Below are 20,699 nucleotides of genomic sequence, written 5' to 3' on the forward strand. Positions count from 1 at the left end.
TCTAGTTTATGTTAATTAGTTTTTCCATTTTTATGATATTGCCTTCTATTTAGATAACTATTACTCTCATACTTATTCTTGTTACTAGCTATATTATATATTATTATTTCTACTTAAGTCTTGTATATTATTATTTCTACTTAATTTTTGCTACTAATTTTATGTTTATTTTTCTTGTTGCTGTGATTCTTTACGTTAACATTACTCATTATTAACTCATGTTTGGTAATAGCATGATGTTTCTTAACTTTATTTTGTTTTACATCTATTTCTTTATTAGTTTAATTGTTGAGTTTAACTTAAATTTCAGTTTCTTATTAGCATGCCTCTTTAATGTAGGTTTGTCTTTTTTTTTCTTTATTTGACCACTATTTTTCAGGCATACCATGACAAATACTCGTGGCAAGACTAAAACCGCTGTCCCCACTTCGAAAAAAACGGAAGGGCCTCTGTGGGACCTCCTCCTCGAACACATCCACCGAGGCTCGCCACCTTTTTCTTCGATTTGCAACGGGCCTATAGGAGGATTTATATCAACTCCTTCAAGCACGACCACTCGGTCTAGGCCGCTGCATTGATTGGCCTCGTTGGAGCAGGTCCAACTCGCTAATGACATGCGCGCCCTTATTGCCATAGCTCCGTAGGACAGATTCTTCGACATCATTGAGCCCACCTACACAGAGCTTACCTTTGATTTCTATGCTACAATTTTTGTCCAGCAGGTCATGACGACCCATAATGAGCTAGGCACCATCATATTTCGCCTTGGTGGTTTGGTGCACCAGATGACTGTGCTTGACTTTGGAGCTACTATAGAACTTTACACGGAGGAATTTATGAGTGCCGAGGGATTTCTTAGACTTCATCGGCACATCTACCATGCGCCATCACATTGTTAGACCCACATTACAGCTAGTCAAATACCTTATGACGTGAGTCGCTCGAAGGCGACTTTTCTTTCTCTCTCTAGCCTTACGGTACATTCACACCCTTTGAGCTTACACTTTGACAAGTCAGAGAGAAAGCACTGGAGTCGTTAGCACTCACGACGCTTACTTTCTATGGAGCATTGCGCATGGGCATATATTTGACTTGGCATACTTCATTGCTCTAGCCTTCTGCCATCAGACCGATCACCACAGGAAGGGCCCCATCTGTCTAGGTCTTTACGTGACTCCCCTCGCTTGACACTTCGGTCTCTTAGACACACCGGAGTAGTCCTCCATACTCACACTTGTCGGCCAAATGTCCCTACAGGCCATCTCGAGCATGATACACAAGAGGATGAACGATCGGCATCGTGGAGTAGATCCTCATTAGTACATATTGTTTCATCCTGACGCTCAAATTGTACCCGAGGACTTCACTGATGACGTTCCTCCTTATCACGAGGACCCACCACAGCCTCCACCTTTGAGTCACTGTCCTGTTCCTTCTGCTGCTAGCTTTCAAGGAGTATCCACCGAGGAGTTCACTAGCTTCCGTCAGTACTGCATCCAGAGGTTCGACAGTATTGATGCGGCATTGTAGCAAATTTGTCAACATTTCCATATTGCCCCTCCTGTGCCAACGACTCACAATGCTGATGTGTCTGGTAATGAGGACCATTGAGTCCATTTATCATTTATTTTATTTTTATTTTTATTTTTATGTTTATGTTTATTATTATTTTTTTAGACTTCTTTTGTTTTTATATTTTGAACTTCTTTTAATTATTCTGGTTGTTTCTAATTGAGTAGCCCTTTAATCTTCGTCAGCATTGTGTTTATTTTCTTATCAGTTGCTCAGAATCATTCCCTACATCTATATTTATCTACTATTCCGCTTTTCACTATTCTAGGCATTTCATCCAATATTCAGGGCAGTTTCAATTCTCTCCCTCTCTTATGATATTTTGTTTCTACTTGATTATCTATTTTTTTACATTGAGGACAATGTGCATCTTAAATGTGGGGAGGTTATTTATATAATTATTAGAAAATCCCTGAATTATGTCTTGTGTTCAAGTAATTTTCTCATTTTACTATTAAAATGAATTTTTATCGATTTGCTGTTTTTATTGATATGTTTTAGATTAAATTCATAGGTAATTGTGCATTGATTGTTTAAACTTTAAGACATGAGAGAATCAAGCATGATAAGTCTATTTTTAGAAAAAAAAATTGCTAGGTTGTTTCCCTAAATTGAGGTATTACCTTGAAGTTTGAGATTTGCAAGATTGATATCAAAAATCATAATTTTTGTGAGATTTTGAGCCTTTAGAGCATACACTTTTCTTACTCACTTTATTATTGGTTATAAGTGTGTCAATACTGATTGGTTATTCTAGAACTTGCTTCGATTATACATGTCGAGACCACACCTTTGATTTGATATACTGAGATGATAAAGGCACCTTGGTTTTTAACCCACTTATCCCAAAAAGCCTACCTTCATAATTAACCCTTAGTGAACCCCTTTGAGCCTAATAAAACATTTCTTGATCTACCCTTAATATTAACTCCTAACTCATTCTTTTTCATTCATTGATAATTTTTCCTATTTTATTGACTCTTTTTTGTCGATATTTGATTTGGTTAGTTGCCTAACTATGTTCTTTTCTTCAATTGTTAAATTATCTCTGATTATCTTTATTATAAAAAAATGAATGAAAAAAATTATTATTATATTTATTGACATTTATATTTATTGATTGTTACGTAGTTTTATGTCGATTGAGCTTAAACAGTTAATTTCACATTTTGAGAAGAAGCTCGTGCTATTATTGACAAGTTTTCAAATGATGTAATTATTCAGTATTAGTTTATTTTTCTAGTTAGGTAAATTATCAATTCGATTTCGATTCTAACCCTCATTTTCAGCCTTTATCCACACCTTTAACCCAAGCCCCATTACAACCCTTTAAAGACCTTTTGATTTTTGTATCATCTCATTTTACAATGGTGGAGATTTGATTTTCATACAAGTCTATAGTAATGACTTTTCATGCTTGACTGTTGAGTGCTTATTTTTGAACCCTAAACATTTTGAGTGAATCTTTAGTGAGGATGTCAATTCTTGTCGGTTTTGGATTAAAGGTAATTACTTAGATAAAGGGAAATACCTGTTTTCATGCTTTAAAAGTGCGTAACTTAGATTGTTTGAATCTTTAGTGCTCTTTTAGTTGAATTATCAATTTATGATTATTTGTGAACTATGAAAAAACATTATTGATGAGAATTATGAATTGAGAAAGTTTAATTTTTATTTGTGAGTTTAGGATTTTTCTTAAGGACAAGCAAACGCTTAAGTGTACTGATATTTGATAAGCCATAACAGAAACATATTTCAATCCCATGCTTGACATGTTTTTTGATGTTTTATTATTTAATTTAGTGAATTTGATGCTCCTAATCCTTTAATTTCATGTTTCTATATTTAGGAGAGCATAGGGGAGCAAAAGGAGCAAAAAACGGGCCAAAATCAGACAAAACGAGCTACTTTTAGGATCCACACGGCCTGGCTATTCCCACATGGGCTGAGCACATGCCCATGTGAGCCACATACCCATGTGCCAGCCTATGCCGATATCACTCTCTGTTTCCTAAACACGCAAAAAAAGCCAATTTTTATGGTTTTTGAGCATTCTAAATCTATAAATACACACTAGAAGAAAACCTAAGGGAACACGCAGAGTAGAACGCATAAATTACTCGAAGAACGTAGTCGGAATCAACTCATAAGCAGGATCTCCTTCAAGATTGAAGATCTCCAGTCAACTTCTCTAGAATTTTTTGGGTTTCTTTATGTTTTGTAGTTTTCCTAATTTTGAGATGTTTTCCTCCCAAAGTATGAACTAAATTCCCTAGATACCTAGGGAAGATGAAACTTATGATGGATTTTATTATTTAATTATTCTGAATTACATGATAAATACTTAATTTCTTGATCTCAATTATGTGTACTTATTCCATGTTTTAATTTTTTTAGGATATTAATTCATGATTGATGTGCTTAATTCAGTGGAGCAAAAGTCCCTGTTTAAGAGTAGATCTGCCATAACTGAGTGGAGTTGTATGCAATCCTAAAAATAGGATGACATAAATCTACTGCATTAGAGTCAAATCGAATAGGGGAATCCATTGATCGAGTTAATGCGACAATAGGTGTTTTAATTAGAAAGAGATTTCAATTAATCAACCTAGAGCCAGTTATTTTTATTCTCGAAAGAGATATTGTAACACCCCTCACCCGTATCTGTTATCAGGATAGGATTCGAGGTATTACCGGAACTTCAAATTTAAAACATACTGAATCGACTCACCAGGTTTAGCTCAGATTTGAAACTTTCAGACAATCACATCTTGTCCCTTAAATGGACCTTCAAGGCCCTAAATATACAAAGAGATAGTTCGGGATAGGATCGGGAACATTTAATAACTTTAGAAAATTTCCTTATTTAGAAGTGTCACACACCCTTGTATGATGGGCTGTGTGGTCACCCACGCCCGTGTGGCCTAGGGCACATCCATGCCTCTAAGCCATGGGTAACACTAACTTTTAGGCACGACCAAGACACACGCCCGTGGGCTCACCCCGTGTCCAAAACTTGAGCATTCTGTTAAATTAACACGACCAAGACACATGCCTGTGTGTCCTACCCATGTACTAATTTGACTTAAAATTTTAGGTGCAGGGGACACACGACCATACCACACGCCCATGCCTAGACACACGCCCGTATGTCTAACCATGTAGACCTTAATAGGCTATTTTCCAAGCCTTTAGTCACCCCTTTCTACTCCCTCTTCTTCTTATAGATACCAAATTAAAAGTAAAACATGATTATACACTTGTAAATGATCTTGGTGAAATTAGTTGTATGAAAACCTCATATCATTGGTTTCATACAAAAAGGTTATTTCCCACCTAGTATTTATGGGTTCTTGTGTTGTTGTAGCAAATTCAAAATTTGGCTCGTTTTTGAACTCATTGCCAATTGTAGCAACCCATCATATAAAAACATAAACTTGGATATAAAGGCAGGTCATAGCCTACTTTCAAATATGGCAATTTCCATGGCATTATACAAGAAGATGAATACATCTTTACATGCCTTCATTTGGCAATTCAAATAACACATATGACAAAATAACTCAAAGCCCTATACATGCCATTAACAAAATAGAAGTGTCTTTATACCAAAGCTTGACTAATTGATAGTGTGTTGCTTCTCTAACCGTCTTCCAATCCTTATGAGTCATTGAGCTCTGTAAAACAGGGAAAAGAGAGGGGGCAAGCATTTTCATGCTTAGTAAGCTCGAATAATCGGAAAGTAAACTTACCGAGTAATTAGCATACATCCCACTTAAATCATGAAATCATCAATTATGAAGTGATTTCCTATCACATACACTCAATCAATGAGTTAGTCACATAACAAAGCATCATGTAATTTATGTAGATGAGCTCATCATTCATCATCTTATTAACATACATCATATTAATCTCGTTGAGTTTCTAGGAAATCTCGATGGAATACCCATTATCCGTCAATTCTTACGAATGATCATTTCACATATATGCACTCCCGCGAACCTCACATCTCATGGCACGATTACCAGTCCAGGCTAAATCCCCCATATCATAAACTCATAAGGTGATGTCGGGATTACCAGTCCAGGCTAAATCCCTTATAACGACAAACACCCTTAATGAACTCAGATCTGAATTACCAGTCCAGACTAAATTCAGACCCTAATAGGATTACCCATCCGGGCAAAATCCTCAATGCACATATATTCTTCGGGAGGCTCGATCATTAGAGGAACACCCATCCGGGCTAGATCCTTTCCATACTCGAGATCATGGATTACCCGTCCCCGCTAAATCCTTACTGCAACACATGCAGGATCTCTTTACACATATCAAATTCCATCGAATTCCCTTTGTCAACCTCATCCGAGACATTTTTCACATGTTACGATCAAATATGCATTTCCATGATATTTCATGCTAATGATAAATGCAATCATCATGCATTCATAAATCATTCAATTACGCATATTAGGGGTTTACTTTAAGTTATCCAAATTTACCCAGTATTCGTTTTAGAGATATGTTTTGGTTATTTCGAAACCTTGCGTTTACCACGATCGACCTTCGAAATTTGTTCCTCGGGGTCTATAATAGAAAAATTAACTCATTAATACCCCACATTATACATTTCAAGTTTAATATTTACCCCGGTCCAAATGACTATTTTGCCCCTAACCCTTTACACTTTTACGATTTAATCCCTAGGCTCGTATAATGAAACACATGCACTTTTTATCTTACCCAAGCCTAGCTGAACACCTTTCCTTCTTATGGTAGCCAAAATTATCCATTATTTTCTCATTTCTACCACACATTTATATCTTTTGCAAAATAGTCCCTATAAGGGTTTTTCTTGAAAATCAGCTAGGAAAAAAATGTTTAACGCACATTAATCTTTCATATTCCTCCATAATCTATCAAAACACAAGAAACACATGCATGGCATGAAATATGGGTAGAAATGGAGAGAGCAAGCTACCGGGATTTTAAAAATACAAAAAAACATTAAAAACGGGGCTTGGGAGCACTTACTATTGAGCTTGGAAAGCTTGAAACCCTAGCTATGGTGACAAGAGAAATTCAGCAACTATGGGGAAGAAAATGGCTGATTTTGGCTTGATTTTTCCCATATTATTTCATTAAAAAGCCAAATGACCAAAATGCCCTCATGCCCTTTCTTTAAAATTTTAACCATGCAAGCCCATTTTTGTCCAAAAATTTAGAATTTTTGCAAATTGCTCTCCAAGACCTTCTAATTCATAATCTAAAGCAATTTCATACAAATTGCTTCTAGAAATCAAGTTTTGCAATTTATTCAATTTAGTTTCTAATTTCCAATTGAACACCTTATATTTAGAATTTCTTCATGAAACTTTAACACATGCTTATACTCATATTCTAGGCCTTATAATAATCATCAAAACAAATATTTTGATGTCGAATTTGTGGTCCCAAAACCACTATCCGACTAGGCCCTATTTTGGGATGTTACATTTCTCCCCCCTTTAGGGGCTTTCGTTCTCGAAAGTCTTACCAGAAAAAAAATTCGGATATTGGATTCTCATGGTTTCTTCCGGCTTCCATGTAGCCTCTTCTACACCATGTCGATGCCATAAAACTTTTACAAGAGCCACATCTTTATTTCTCAACTGTTTAACTTCACAAGCCAATATCTTAACCGGTTCCTCTCCTTAAGTTATGTCCGGTCGAATTTCAATATCAGTCGGTGAAATCACATGAGAGGGGTCTGATCGGTATCTCCTTAACATGGATACATGGAACACGTCAAGAATATTTTCTAGTTCGGGTGGCAACGCCAAATGATAGGCTAACGGTCCAACTCTTCAGTAATCTCGTACAGTCCGATAAATCATGGACTCAGTTTACCTTTCCGACCAAATCTCAATACCTTTCTCCATGGAGATACTTTCAAGAGCACTCTATCTCCAACTTGAAACTCAATTTCCTTTCTTTTCAGATCAGGATAAGACTTTTGCCTATCCGATGGCGCTTTTAAACAACCCCGTATCACTTTAACTTTTTCTTCAGTTTCTTTAATCAGGTCAACTTCATGAATCTGATTTTCTTTGAGTTCTGTCCAATACAATAGAGTTCGGCACTTCCTACCATACAAGGCCTCATAAGGCGCTATCTTCAAACCTGTTTGGAAACTATTGTTGTAGGCAAATTCTACCAATGACAGATATTTTTCCTAGCTACCCTGAAATTCGAGGATGCAACAACGCAACATGTCCTCGAGAATCTGAATCATCCGCTCAGACTGGCCATCGGTCTAAGGGTGAAAACCTGTACTAAAGCTCAACTTTGTACTTAAGGCTTCTTGTAACTTCTTCCAGAATCTCTAAGTGAACCTCGGGTCTCTCTCCGAAATAATCGACAGTGGTACTTCGTGTAATCTTACTATCTCAGAAATGTACAAATCAGCCAATCTATCAAGACAATAATTTGTCCTTACCGAAATGAAATGAGCCGACTTTGTCAATTTATCCACTATAACCCATATGGCATCTTTCTTTTTCGGAGTTATAGGTAGTCCTGTCGCAAAATCCATAGTAACTCTGTCCCACTTCCATTCGGGAACCATTACAGGCTGTAACAAACCTGAAGGCACTTGATTTCACCTTTAACTTGTTGACATACTATTTGATACAAATTTAGAAATATCTCTTTTCATGCCATTCCACCAGTACATTTTTTTCAAGTCGTTATACATCTTGGTACTTCCGAGTGAATAGACAAACGAATGTTATGTGCTTCTTTCAAAATCTTCCGAATAAGTTCATTGTCTTTGGGTACACAAACCCTATCTCTGAACATCAAACATCCATCAGGACTGATTCAGAAATCTGACTCAAGACCAAACTCACATTGAGCCCTTTTTCTCTGCAAGTCGTCATCATTAAGCTGAGCATCATGAATTTCCTGCAGAAATGTCGGCCTAACCTCCAGCTCGACCAAAACTGAACCATCATCAAACAATGTCAAACGAGCATCCATAGCTCTCAAAGCATACAGGGATTTCCTACTCAATGCATAGACGACCACATTTGCCTTTCCCGGGTGATAGTCGATAATCAAATCTTAATCCTTAATTAATTCCAACCATCTCCGCTATCTCAAATTTAATTCTTTCTGAGTCATCAAGTATTTCAAACTCTTGTGGTCCGTGAATATACGGAAAGTCTCGCCATACAAATAATGCCTCCAAATTTTTAAGGCAAAAACTATAACAGCTAGCTCTGGGTGGGTCAGATAATTCTTCTTGTGGGGCTTCAATTGCCGTGAAGCATAGGCTATCACCTTGCCATTTTGCATAAGCACACAACCCAATCCGTTTAAGGATGCATCACTATAGACCGCAAATTCTTTCTCGGTTCAGGTAGTACTAAAATAGGAGCTTCGGTTAGTAATGTCTTTAACTTCTTAAAACTTCGCTGACACTTCTCTGTCCATTCAAACTTAACGTCTTTCTGTAGCAGCTTCGTCATCGGAGTCGCTATCATGGAAAGTCCTTTTACAAACCTTCAATAGTAACCGGCTAAGCCCAACAAGCTTTTAACCTCGGTTATATTCTTAGGCGATTTCCATTCAATAATTGCAGAAATCTTTCTTGGATCAACTCGTATACCTTCACCGAAACTATATGACCCAAAAATCCAACTTCCTGGAGCCAAAACTCACTCTTGCTAAACTTAGCATACAGTTGCTTCTCCCGCAAGGTCTGCAACACAATTCTCAGGTGCTTCGCATGCTCTGTCTCATCTTTAGAGTAAATCAAAATGTTGTCAATAAACACAATGACAAACTTATCCAAATATAGCTGAAAGATCCTATTCATTAGATCCATGAACACAGCCGGTGCATTCGTCAACCCAAACGGCATGACAAGAAATTCATAATGGCCATACCTCATTTTGAAAGTTGTCTTGGGTACATTTGAGTCTTTAACTCACAGCTGATAATAGCCAGACCTCAAGTTTATCTTGGAGAATACGGTGGCTCCTCTCAACTGGTCAAACAAATCATCGATCCTTGGCAAAGGATACTTATTCTTGATAGTCACCTTGTTCAGTTGTCGATAATCGATACATAGTCTCATCAAACCATCTTTTTTCTTTATTAACAACACAGAGGCACCCTAAGGTGAAAAACTTGACCTAGTGAATCTTTATCCGTCAGCTCTTACAACTGTGCTTTTAACCCCTTCAGCTCGGTAGGTGCCATTCTATACGAGGCACTAGAAATGGGAGTCGTCTCTAGCACCAATTCAATACCAAACTCTATTTCCCTTTCAAAAGGTAATTTGGGTAATTCCTCCGGAAACACATCTGCGTATTCACAAACTATCGGCACAGACTCGATCTTCAGCTCTGTTTCCTTAGTGTTCATCACAAACGCAAGGTAAGCTTCATATCCTTTCTTCATATATCTCTGAGCAACCATTCCTATGATTACAATCGACGGTGAGCCAAATTCTCTTAATTTGACCCGTAGAATCTTACTATCGGGACATTTTAACTTAATATATTTGCTACCACAATTTACAGTTACATCATGAAGGGCTAACCAATCTATACCAACTATTACATCAAATTCGTCAAATGGTAACAACATAAGGTTAGCCGGAAAACAATGACCTTAAATCGTTAAAGGACAATTCTTACAGACTTTATCAACTAGGATGGATCTGCCTAGTGGGTTCAACACTCTAATGATGAATTCTGTAGGTTCAACAAATATGTTCATACTAGATGCCAATCTCATACAGATATATGAATGTGTTGACCCCGGGTCAATTAAAGCAACGACACTTGTATTAAAAAGAGAAAGTACCCGTAATAACATCAGGAGCAGCGGCTTCCTCTCAGGCACGTATTGCATACGTTCTTGCCGCGGCTCGAACTTCTGATTTTGCACGACTCGATTGCCACTAGCACTCCCAGGGTATCTCGGAGGTCTACCTCATGGAATGGGAGCACCCGACTTTGGAGCTATTTTCTCATCTTTTTCAACTCGTTCCGGGTAGTCTCTGAGAAAGTGATCAAGAGAACCACATCTGAAACATGCGTCGCTCTTCATTCGGCACTTTCTGAAGTGAAATTTGTTGCAGCTCTTAAACTTCAGTTTTTGATCATCTACACTCCCAACACAAGTCACCATCAGAGAGAAAGATTTTTTACCTCGTCGCATAGAGCTTCTTGATCTACTAGAATATCCCACTGATGAAGTGGAGCGTTCATATTGGCTCTTGGCTTTCTTCGTGGAGAACGAGAGTGTTTTACAGCTAGGCCTCTTTCTTGCAACTCGAGCCTCTCTTTTAGCTTTTTTTCTTTCACTATTAAGTTCCTCGGCCTTCTTGGCTCGATCGGCCAATGCGGAAAACTCCCGTATTTCCAAGATCCCAATCAACAACTTGATGTCCACTTTCAGGCCTTCCTCAAAGCGTTTACATATTTCCAATTCCATTTGGACCCATTCAGTCACGTACTGACTTAGTTGTATGAACTCTCTCTCGTATTCCACCACAGTCTTGTTCCCTTGTTTGAGTTCCAAGAACTCCTTTCGCTTCGAGTCTAAAAACTGTTGGCTAATATATTTCTTCCTAAACTCTGCTTGGAAGAAATCAGAAGTAATATTTTCCTTCGGCACTATCGAGGATACAGTCTTCCACCAATTGTATGCAGTGTCCTTCAAAAGGGACACAACACACTTCAAACATTCCTCGGGTGTGCATGACAAATCATCTAGCACCCGCGTAGTGTTCTCGAGCTAGAACTCAGCTGTTTCAGCGTCATCATCAACTTTCACTCTAAATTCCTCAGCCTCATACTTTCTAAGCTTATCTACCGGGGCTTTACCGATTCTCACCGGTGCCATACCTCGTGGCACATCCTCATTAGGTTGGTTAGGGGGCAGAGGAGGTCTTGGTATATTGAGGCGATTTCTTAAATAATCCCCAAACCATTCATCCATCATATCAAAGAAGGTAGCTCGGGCCTCTTCTCGGCCTTCTGACATTAGCCTTCTACTATTACTAGATACAACTCATTGTACGGAAGCTGGAGCATGGCTCTCGGCTCCCTCGGACTTTGGAAGACATTTACTATAATCAAAATAATTTAAACAATTAGGAGACGTCACACTATCAACATTCAAATAATGGCATGTATAACAAACTTTAACATCCTCTACGGTAGTCCTAGAACCGACTAAACCGTGGCTCTAATACCAATAAATGTAACACCCCTCACCCGTATCCGTTATCAGGATAGGATTCGAGGTATTACCGGAACTTCAAATTTAAAACATACTGAATCGACTCACCAGGTTTAGCTTAGATTTGAAATTTTCAGACATTCACATCTTGTCCCTTAAATGGACCTTCAAGGCCCTAAATATACATAGAGATAGTTCGGGATAGGATCGGGAACATTTAATAACTTTAGAAAATTTCCTTATTTAGAAGTGTCACACGCCTGTGTATGATGGGCTGTGTGGTCACCCACGCCCATGTGGCCTAGGGCACGTCCATGCCACTAACCCATGGGCAACATTGACTTTTAGGCACGGCCAAGACACAGACCCGTGGGCTCACCTCGTGTCCAAAACTTGAGCATTCTGTTAAATTAACACGACCAAGACACACGTTCGTTTGTCCTACCCGTGTACTAATTTGACTTAAAGTTTTAGGTGCAGGGGACACACGACCATACCACACGCCCATGCCTAGACATACGCCCGTGTGTCTAACTATGTAGACCTTAATAGGCTATTTTCCAAGCCTTTAGTCACCCCTTTCTACTCCCTCTTCTTCTTATAGATACCAAATTCAAAGTACAACATGATTATACACTTATAAATGATCTTGGTGAAGTTAGTTGTATGAAAACCTCATATCATTGGTTTCATACAAAAAGGTTATTTCCCATCTAGTATTTATGGGTTCTTGTGTTGTTGTAGCACATTCAAAATTTAGCTCGTTTTTGAACCCATTGCCAATTGTAGCAACCCATCATATAAAAACATAAACTTGCATATAAAGGCAGGTCATAGCCTACTTTCAAATATGCCAATTTCCATGGCCTTATACAAGAAGATGAATACATCTTTACATGCCTTCATTTAGCAATTCAAATGACACATATGACAAAATACTCAAAGCCCTATACATGCCATTAACAAAATAGAAGTGTCTTTATACCAAAGCTTGACTAGTTGATAGTGTGTTGCTTCTCCAACCGTCTTCCAATCCTTATGAGTCATTGAGCTCTGTAAAACAGGGAAAAGAGAGGGGGTAATCATTTTCATGCTTAGTAAGCTCGAATAACCGAAAAGTAAACTTACCGAGTAATTAGCATACATTACACTTAAATCATGAAATCATCAATTATGAAGTGATTTCCTATCACATACACTCAATCAATGAGTTAGTCACATAACAAAGCATCATGTAATTTATGTAGATGAGCTCATCATTCATTATCTTATTGACGTACATCATATTAATCTCGTTGAGTTTCTAGGAAATCTTGATGGAATACCCATTATCCGTCAATTCTTACGAATGATCATTTCACATATATGCACTCCCGCGAACCTCACATCTCATGGCAGGATTACCAGTCCAGGCTAAATCCCCTATATCATAAACTCATAAGGTGATGTCGAGATTACCAGTCCAGGCTAAATCCCTTATAACGACAAACATCCTTAATGAACTCGAATCTGAATTACCAGTCCAGGCTAAATTCAGACCCTAATAGGATTACCCGTCCGGGCTAAATCCTCAATGCACTTATATTCTTCGGGAAGCTCGATCATTCAAGAAATACCCGTCCGGGCTAGATCCTTTCCATACTCGAGATCACGGATTACCTGTCTGGGCTAAATCTTTACTGCAACACATGCAGGATATCTTTACACATATCAATGAGGGTTTATCCATCGAATTCCCTTTGTCAATCTCATTCGAGACATTTTTCACATGTTGCCATCAAATATGCATTTCCATGATATTTCATGCTAATAATAAATGCAATCATCATGCATTAATAAATCATTCAATTACACATATTAGGGGTTTATTTTAAGTTATCCGAACTTACCTGGTATTCGTTTTAGAGATATGTTTCGGTTATTCCGAAACCTTGCGTTTACCACGATAGACCTCTGAAATTTGTTCCTCGGGGTCTATAACAGCAAAATTAACTCATTAATACCCCACATTATATATTTCAAGTTTAATATTTACCCCCAGTCCAAATGACCGTTTTGCCCCTAACCCTTCACATTTTTACGATTTAATCCTTAGGCTCGTATAATGAAACGCATGTACTTTTTATCTTACCCAAGCCTAGTTGAACACCTTTCCTTATTATGGTAGCCCACATTATCCATTATTTTCTCATTTCTACCACACATTTACATCTTTTGCAAAATAGTCCCTATAAGGGTTTTTCACGAAAATCAATTAGGAAAAGATGTTTAACACACATTAATCTTTCATATTCCTCCATAATCTATCAAAAGACAAGCAACTCATCCATGGGTAAATTTTTAAACATGAACCCTAGCATGAAATATGGGTAGAAATGGAGAGAGCAAGCTACAGGAATTTCAAAAATACAAAGAACATTAAAAATGGGGCTTGGGAGCACTTACTATTGAGCTTGGAAAGCTTGAAACCCTAGCTATGGTGACAAGAGAAATTCGGTAGCTATGGGGAAGAAAATGGCTGATTTTGGCTTGATTTTTCCCATTTTATCTCATTAAAAAGCCAAATGACCAAAATGCCCTCATGCCCTTTCTTTAAAATTTTAACCATGCAAGTCCATTTTTGTCCAAAAATTTAGAATTTGGGCAAATTGCTCTCCAAGACCTTTTAATTCATAATCTAAAGCAATTTCATACAACTTGCTTCTAGAAATCAAGTTTTGCAATTTATTCAATTTAGTTCCTAATTTCCAATTGAACACCTTATACTTAGAATTTCTTCATGAAACTTTAACACATGCTTATACTCATATTCTAGGCCTCATAATAATCATCAAAACAAATATTTTGATGTCGGATTTGTGGTCCCGAAACCACTATTTCGACTAGGCCCTATTTTTGGATGTTACAGATATTAATATAATTTAGGGATTTTTATGGATCAAGGCAAGTGAATAAATCGTTTAATTCAGATTCAGAATAATAAGTGAAGTATAAGTGGAGTCTTTCCTAAGTATTGTCTCTCATACTAGTTTATTCGATTATTTTCTTACTTTATTCTCTGTCGAATTCTTAATAATTAGTTTAGATAATTTTAGATTAAAACAAACTTCTTCAATTTACCGGCTAGATAATAGAAAGATAGTAAGTACTAGTACTTTTAGTCCTCGTGGATACGATATTCCTGACTCACCAGTTATACTATTATTGGATAGGTGCGCTTGCCTTTGTCGTGATTTTAGTTAGTTAAGTGAATCACGATCACAAAACAAGCAAATGTCACCTAAACAACTACCTACTACCACTAAGTAGTCTTGAAACTAGTTAAACATAACTTGCACACATAGCTATGTTGATTTATCAATCTATCAGCACCTAATTTCATCAAAACAATACCAACTTAGTTCATTTTCAACTAAGTAACAAAACAAATACTTGAAGTAACAAAATAAATCAGCAACATGAACTTCAGCTACAACTTCATGGCTCGGGCAGCTTCTTTGCTTCTTGTTTACATGCAGGCCGGCTTCATCAAAAACTCACCCTTTAGCAACCAACCAAAGAAATTGACTACCACGTCGAGGAAATTTAGTCCTCCAAAGAAACCCCCATATACATTCTTCTGGTTGTTAGTGGTCCTTGTTCAAAAAAGAACATCTAATTGACATACATCCTTCCAATTCACCGAATATATTTTTATTGTAGATGATGACCCTCTCTAGAAAAAACAACAAACAATTTGCTAAACCTCTTCACAAACCTCTAAAGGTATGAATGTTGAATATAATAATTCAGAATTGATATAGAACTGATTTCGCCAAAGTAACTCTACTAGCCAACTTTGCATCCCACTCGTTCAATCTACTATGAACCTTGTCAATTACAAAGTGAAAGGTACTTTTCTTGTCACGGTTATGAAAAAATGGTACACTAAGGTACTTGCTAAGATCTAACACCCTTTGAAAACCCAAGAAAATACTTGTAGCATTTGCATCAACCTCTCCCACATTCTGCGAAAAATAAATATATGTGTTAAAAGCATTAATCCTATGGCCTGAAAACATACTAAACTAATCAAGGATATTACAATTCATTCTCTCTTGTGCCATATCAGCATCATACAACAACACTAAATCAATGGGAAAAAAAAACAAATGGGGGATTAGCGGACCCTATCTAGCCAGTCGAACCGATCGCCATTCATTAGCTTCTATAGACTTCTCAATGGTATGTCCTAGATACTCCATCCCAAGAATAAAAGATAAGGCAACAAAGAATCACCTTATCTAATTCCCCTCATTGATTTGAACTCCTCAACTATGCTCCCATTTCATAAAACCTACATCGAAAACGAAGAGATGCATCGCATAATTTATGGAACTAGCGTTTTCCAAAATCTTACTTCATACAATGCGTCTTTTAAAAAAAAACTCTTAGCCGCACCGTATAATATGTTATCTCTAAATAAACCTGAATAGCCATACACTTTAACTTACCTTTATTGATCTGCACAAAATGAATAACTTACTGAGCAATGAGAATATTATTAGTGATTATTAGGTTTAGTCTTCACTCTTCAGCAAAGTAATTGAAAAAGGTTAAAAAAAGGAAAAGAAAAAGATGTTTAGATTATGCCATAGATACCTACATTTTATAAAATACAAAAATTGAAAAATCTATATGATATTGTGATTATGAAGTTGGATTTGAAATTTAATTAGTTAGTCGAGATTACTCAATTTGAAATAAGTAAAGCTATTCAATTAGCTATTAATATAATTAATTAATTCTAACTTTAAAAGAATTTATATAAGCTCCTTTACTACTACTCTAAATTCTTTTAGTACCCAACCCCTAAAGAATTTGTCTTTTAAAAATGTTTTTTCTTCATGCCATTTAAAAATTAATGTCAAGGTAAAACTTCTCTTTATCTATACAATTTTTTGAGAAATAAAATACAAGATGGTTGATTAAGTTTAGAATTATCATAAGTAAAACGTAAGCTTATTCCTTCTTATCTCAATACTAGGCTTACTACTTTTATTAGTTTTTGTATTGTTTCAATTAATGTTCAATACATATTTTAGAAAAGATATGTTGTCATAAAAAAAACATAATGATTTATTTGACCCTTTAATTAAAAAAAAGAGATTATTTTAGCCTTTCAATTAATTATATCTTTTTTAGTCTTTAAATTTGTGTTGTTTGTCAAATCACCTTAAAATTAACGAAAAAATTAATCTTGTTAGTTTTGCTGATACACGTGGATTGCCATAATGGATACCATGTCAGTAGTTAATTAATTTTTTAAACTTTTAAAAAAAAATTAATTGTTGATGTGGTCACGTGGTCATGTCAGTAAAATTAACAAATATTAACTTTTTTTTTGTGATTTGACAAATAATATAAGTTTCCAAAAGCTAAATGAAGCAAAAAAAATTAAATAAAAAGTTAAAATGACTCTTTTTTAAGTTAGAGGGTTAAATAAGTCATTTCCTCTTATCTCTCTAATAAATTTTATAAAAAAAATATTAACTGAACTATAAAAGGAATAATATCACAAATGATCCTTGAAATTTATTAGAAAATATAATTTACAGTTCGCAATTTCTTTGGTCAATCCGAAGTAGGCTTCGGTAACATTTTAAACCCAATAGACTGAAATGGGGTTGAAGCCCTTATAACGAATTGGACCATCGAAAAATGTCCGTTGAACAAAACAAATTACATTTCAGGCTCATAACTTCATTTTCTTTTTCCCTCAGAAAAGAAAAATGGAATTCCCAAAACCTCCTCCATTCCCCTCAAACCCTCTCTTATCCCTCTCCACCTTCATCCACCGTCTCGGCGCTGAGCTCGCCACCCGCCTCCACCATACCAACCGTCTTGCCTCCAACTTTGCCGCCGGTTTCTCCCCCTCTGCGACTTCCCACCATCGTCCGCTCTTTGCCTCAGTTTCTCAGCCGAAGGCTGCGGTAGCGGCGGCTGCCACGTTGAATCCCGAGCAAGTTGCGAAAACTCTAGCCGGCACCGCTGTCTATACAGTGAGCAACTCCAACAATGAGTTCGTGCTTATCTCTGATCCCAATGGAGCCAAGTCTATTGGCTTACTTTGCTTTCGCCAAGAAGACGCCGAGGCTTTTCTTGCTCAGGTTAGTTAAATTTTTTTTAAAAATTTAGAGGAAGTTTCGAACCTTTTTGTGTTTATTTTATTTTATTTTTTCATAGGTTCGATTACGGAGAAGGGAGCTGAGAAGTAATGCTAAAGTCGTGCCGATTACACTTGATCAGGTTACGCTTTTTTTTTTCTTTTTAATTACCGGTTTTCCAATTGTCATTTATGTTCAAAAAAATTTAAAATATTAACTAAAATTGATTTGGAAATAACAATATTGATTTTTATGATTGCTGGTTTCATAATATATATACAGGTATACTCACTGAAGGTTGAAGGAATTGCATTTCGTTTTCTACCGGATCCAATTCAAATAAAGAATGCACTAGAGGTTAGTGTTTAATGCAATTTGGTTTTAAAGTTGTTCTTAAAAGGGAACATAAATAGCTGAACTTTGCTACTTAATGCAGTGGACTTATTTCATCTAGATTGTGTTTCTTTTAAGAAATTTTAACACAATGAAGGAAAAAATGTTTCAATTTTCATTTAGGTGTAAGATTGTTGGGTGTCAGTTTTTATGTGGACTGGTTGTTGGGTACTTAGAGTAGACAACTATGCTTCAAATGAGATTATAATGATTATTCTTTTGTACTTGAGTGAAGATGTTACTTTCTTACTTGGGCAATTCTACACCATTACTCACAATAGTTTCTCATATCTATTAGCTGAAATCTGGTGACATCAAAAGTGGGTTCGATGGAGTTCCAGTTTTCCAGGTATGCTATATATTTTATTCAATATATATGTATACAATGTATCGCATGGTTTTTTAGTTGGTACCAAAACCTTATTTATGCATGTATATGGTTACTCACAGTGGCGCATTGAATCATTCGCAATTCTTTTTTCTGTATTATCATAGCATAAAGAGACTTTCCTTACTTCTTGTTGTGAATATGAGACACTTCCGGTGTTATTATAAATTGATGAATCAGAACGTTTTTTCCTCCACAGTTTCTGAAAGATATTGCCACTTCCAACATGCTGTTTTTCCATTAGGAGTGCATGAGGAGCTGAACTGTGATAACAATTTCTATGTCACCACAAATTAATGTTAGATTTTTTTTCTTTAATGCCTCTTTCTACAGTCTGACCTCCTTGTTGTGAGGAAGAAAAACAAGCGTTACTGCCCAATATATTTCAATAAGGTTAGCTTGATCCATCAAGTTGTTATAGACACTTTTTTTTTTTTGTTTGTTTATTATTCATTTATAAATATTTGTTAACCATACATGATTTCTATTATTTACTTGTTATTGTGTAGGAAGATATTGAAAAAGAACTTTCAAAGGTTTCAAGGGCATCGAGAGGACCTGGTGTTTCTCAGCAAATCATGGTATCGCGCATGTTTGTGTGTGTGTGTATTATGTGTCTGTTTTGGAGATTCAAATTGTACATGCATGCATGGATTAAAGATTAGACATCAAAACCCCTCCACTCTCTCTCCTAAATGCTTTCAATTGTTCCATCTGTGTATAAGTGCTTTATTAATGGTATGATTTTCGGTTTGGCTTTGCCTTTCTTAGTATTCATTTCATCCAATATGTTGGAGCAGGTTGGAAGCTTGGAAGACGTTCTGAAGAAAATGGAGGTAAGAGAATCTAATTGCTGAGTAGGTCTATGTAACACTTAGAATAAGGAACTGGAATCTGATAGTTCAACATTGTTTGATGCAGATGAGCGAGAAAAACTCGGGCTGGGAAGATCTAATATTCATTCCACCCGGTAAAAGCTATTCTCAACACCTCCAAGATGTGGTGAAAGTATGAGGCAGTTGGGATGTTACTTTCGCCTGTCCATTTGATAACATAAAAAATGCGATTACAGCAACTCAGAAGCTCTTGAAGTAGAATTTGGAATGGAAGAGATGGTAATTAAGAGTGGGATGTACACTGTCTGATGGGTTCTCCATATGTTACCGGGAAAAAAGGAAGAGAAAAGAAATAGGCAAGGAAACCTAGTAGTGCGGTCATTGATATGCATATTTATACTTTGAACGAGTAAATTGGTAGAGAAAGCATTAGTTGTGTCTTGGCTTACATCTTACATTTCTTCATCAAGGAAGAGTTTTAAGAAAAGCAAACATAGAATTGCAAATTATTTGCTAAAAATTATTCTTGTTTGAGATCCCTCATGAATCCACTTTTCTTCTCCGTGATTTGTTGGCCTTAAAGTAGTTGGTCTAATGTTGATCCAATTAGTTTTGATCATCTTTAAACTTATTTGGCAGACATAGTTTTAATCAATTTAATCCAGTCGATTTAATATCAGTAGGTTAAATTAGTTGACTTTTTATTTGTTATGTTTCACTAATTAAATTAGCTCTAAATAAAAGTTAATTAACAAAGAAATTAATTTGATGTATCTCGAAAGTAACATCATTCTGAGCCGGTCTACTTACACAATCAACAACCCTACATAGCAAAACTTTTTTAAAAATCAAATAAAATTTTCATGTTCTGAGCCTCGTGTAACATATGGCTCAATAACGACAAATGTAGTAATAATAATAGCAGAACCGCTTTCCACACGGAAGCCCATGGAGTGCGCCGCCTCCGTCCACAATGACTCCCTCAATCAGCCACACTCGTCGCTAGCCCATCAGAATCACGGATTACAACCCCAATGCTCACCCATCAGCATTTACCTTTAGAACCTGTCGAAGGAATCGGTGGATTAACCAAATTATGAATTCGAAAATCATCGTTAAGCC

The 20,699-nt window shown here is 36.5% G+C and overlaps 1 protein-coding gene across 2 annotated transcripts; it reads left to right on the top strand.

Annotated features, from left to right (window-relative positions):
• The first annotated feature begins 17,446 nt into the window (after window positions 1–17,446).
• On the top strand, window positions 17,447–20,144 carry LOC107918155 (protein TIC 22, chloroplastic). Of its 2 annotated transcripts, none has more exons than XM_016847685.2 (8): window positions 17,447–17,963; window positions 18,040–18,102; window positions 18,243–18,317; window positions 18,652–18,702; window positions 19,075–19,134; window positions 19,251–19,322; window positions 19,542–19,577; window positions 19,663–20,144. In XM_016847685.2, the coding sequence occupies exons 1-8, from the start codon at window positions 17,586–17,588 to the stop codon at window positions 19,753–19,755; spliced, it is 828 nt and encodes a 275-aa protein (XP_016703174.1). In that variant the 5' UTR covers window positions 17,447–17,585; the 3' UTR covers window positions 19,756–20,144. The 2 variants fall into 2 exon arrangements, with proteins under 2 accessions (XP_016703174.1, XP_016703175.1); XM_016847686.2 differs by having other exon boundaries at window positions 17,527–17,963; window positions 19,513–19,577; window positions 19,663–19,821.
• Window positions 20,145–20,699: the final 555 nt, after the last annotated feature.

Source organism: Gossypium hirsutum, chromosome A01 (assembly GCF_007990345.1).
Source record: "Gossypium hirsutum isolate 1008001.06 chromosome A01, Gossypium_hirsutum_v2.1, whole genome shotgun sequence".
Lineage (NCBI taxonomy): Eukaryota > Viridiplantae > Streptophyta > Magnoliopsida > Malvales > Malvaceae > Gossypium > Gossypium hirsutum.

Excerpts from the sequence above, each read along its gene's own strand:
- LOC107918155 (XM_016847685.2), top strand. The coding sequence starts at position 17,586 with ATGGAATTCCCAAAACCTCCTCCATTCCCCTCAAACCCTCTCTTATCC. Across the intron at positions 18,103-18,242 it reads TGCCGATTACACTTGATCAG|GTATACTCACTGAAGGTTGA; the intron begins GTTACGCTTTTT and ends ATATATATACAG. Across the intron at positions 19,578-19,662 it reads ACGTTCTGAAGAAAATGGAG|ATGAGCGAGAAAAACTCGGG; the intron begins GTAAGAGAATCT and ends TGTTTGATGCAG.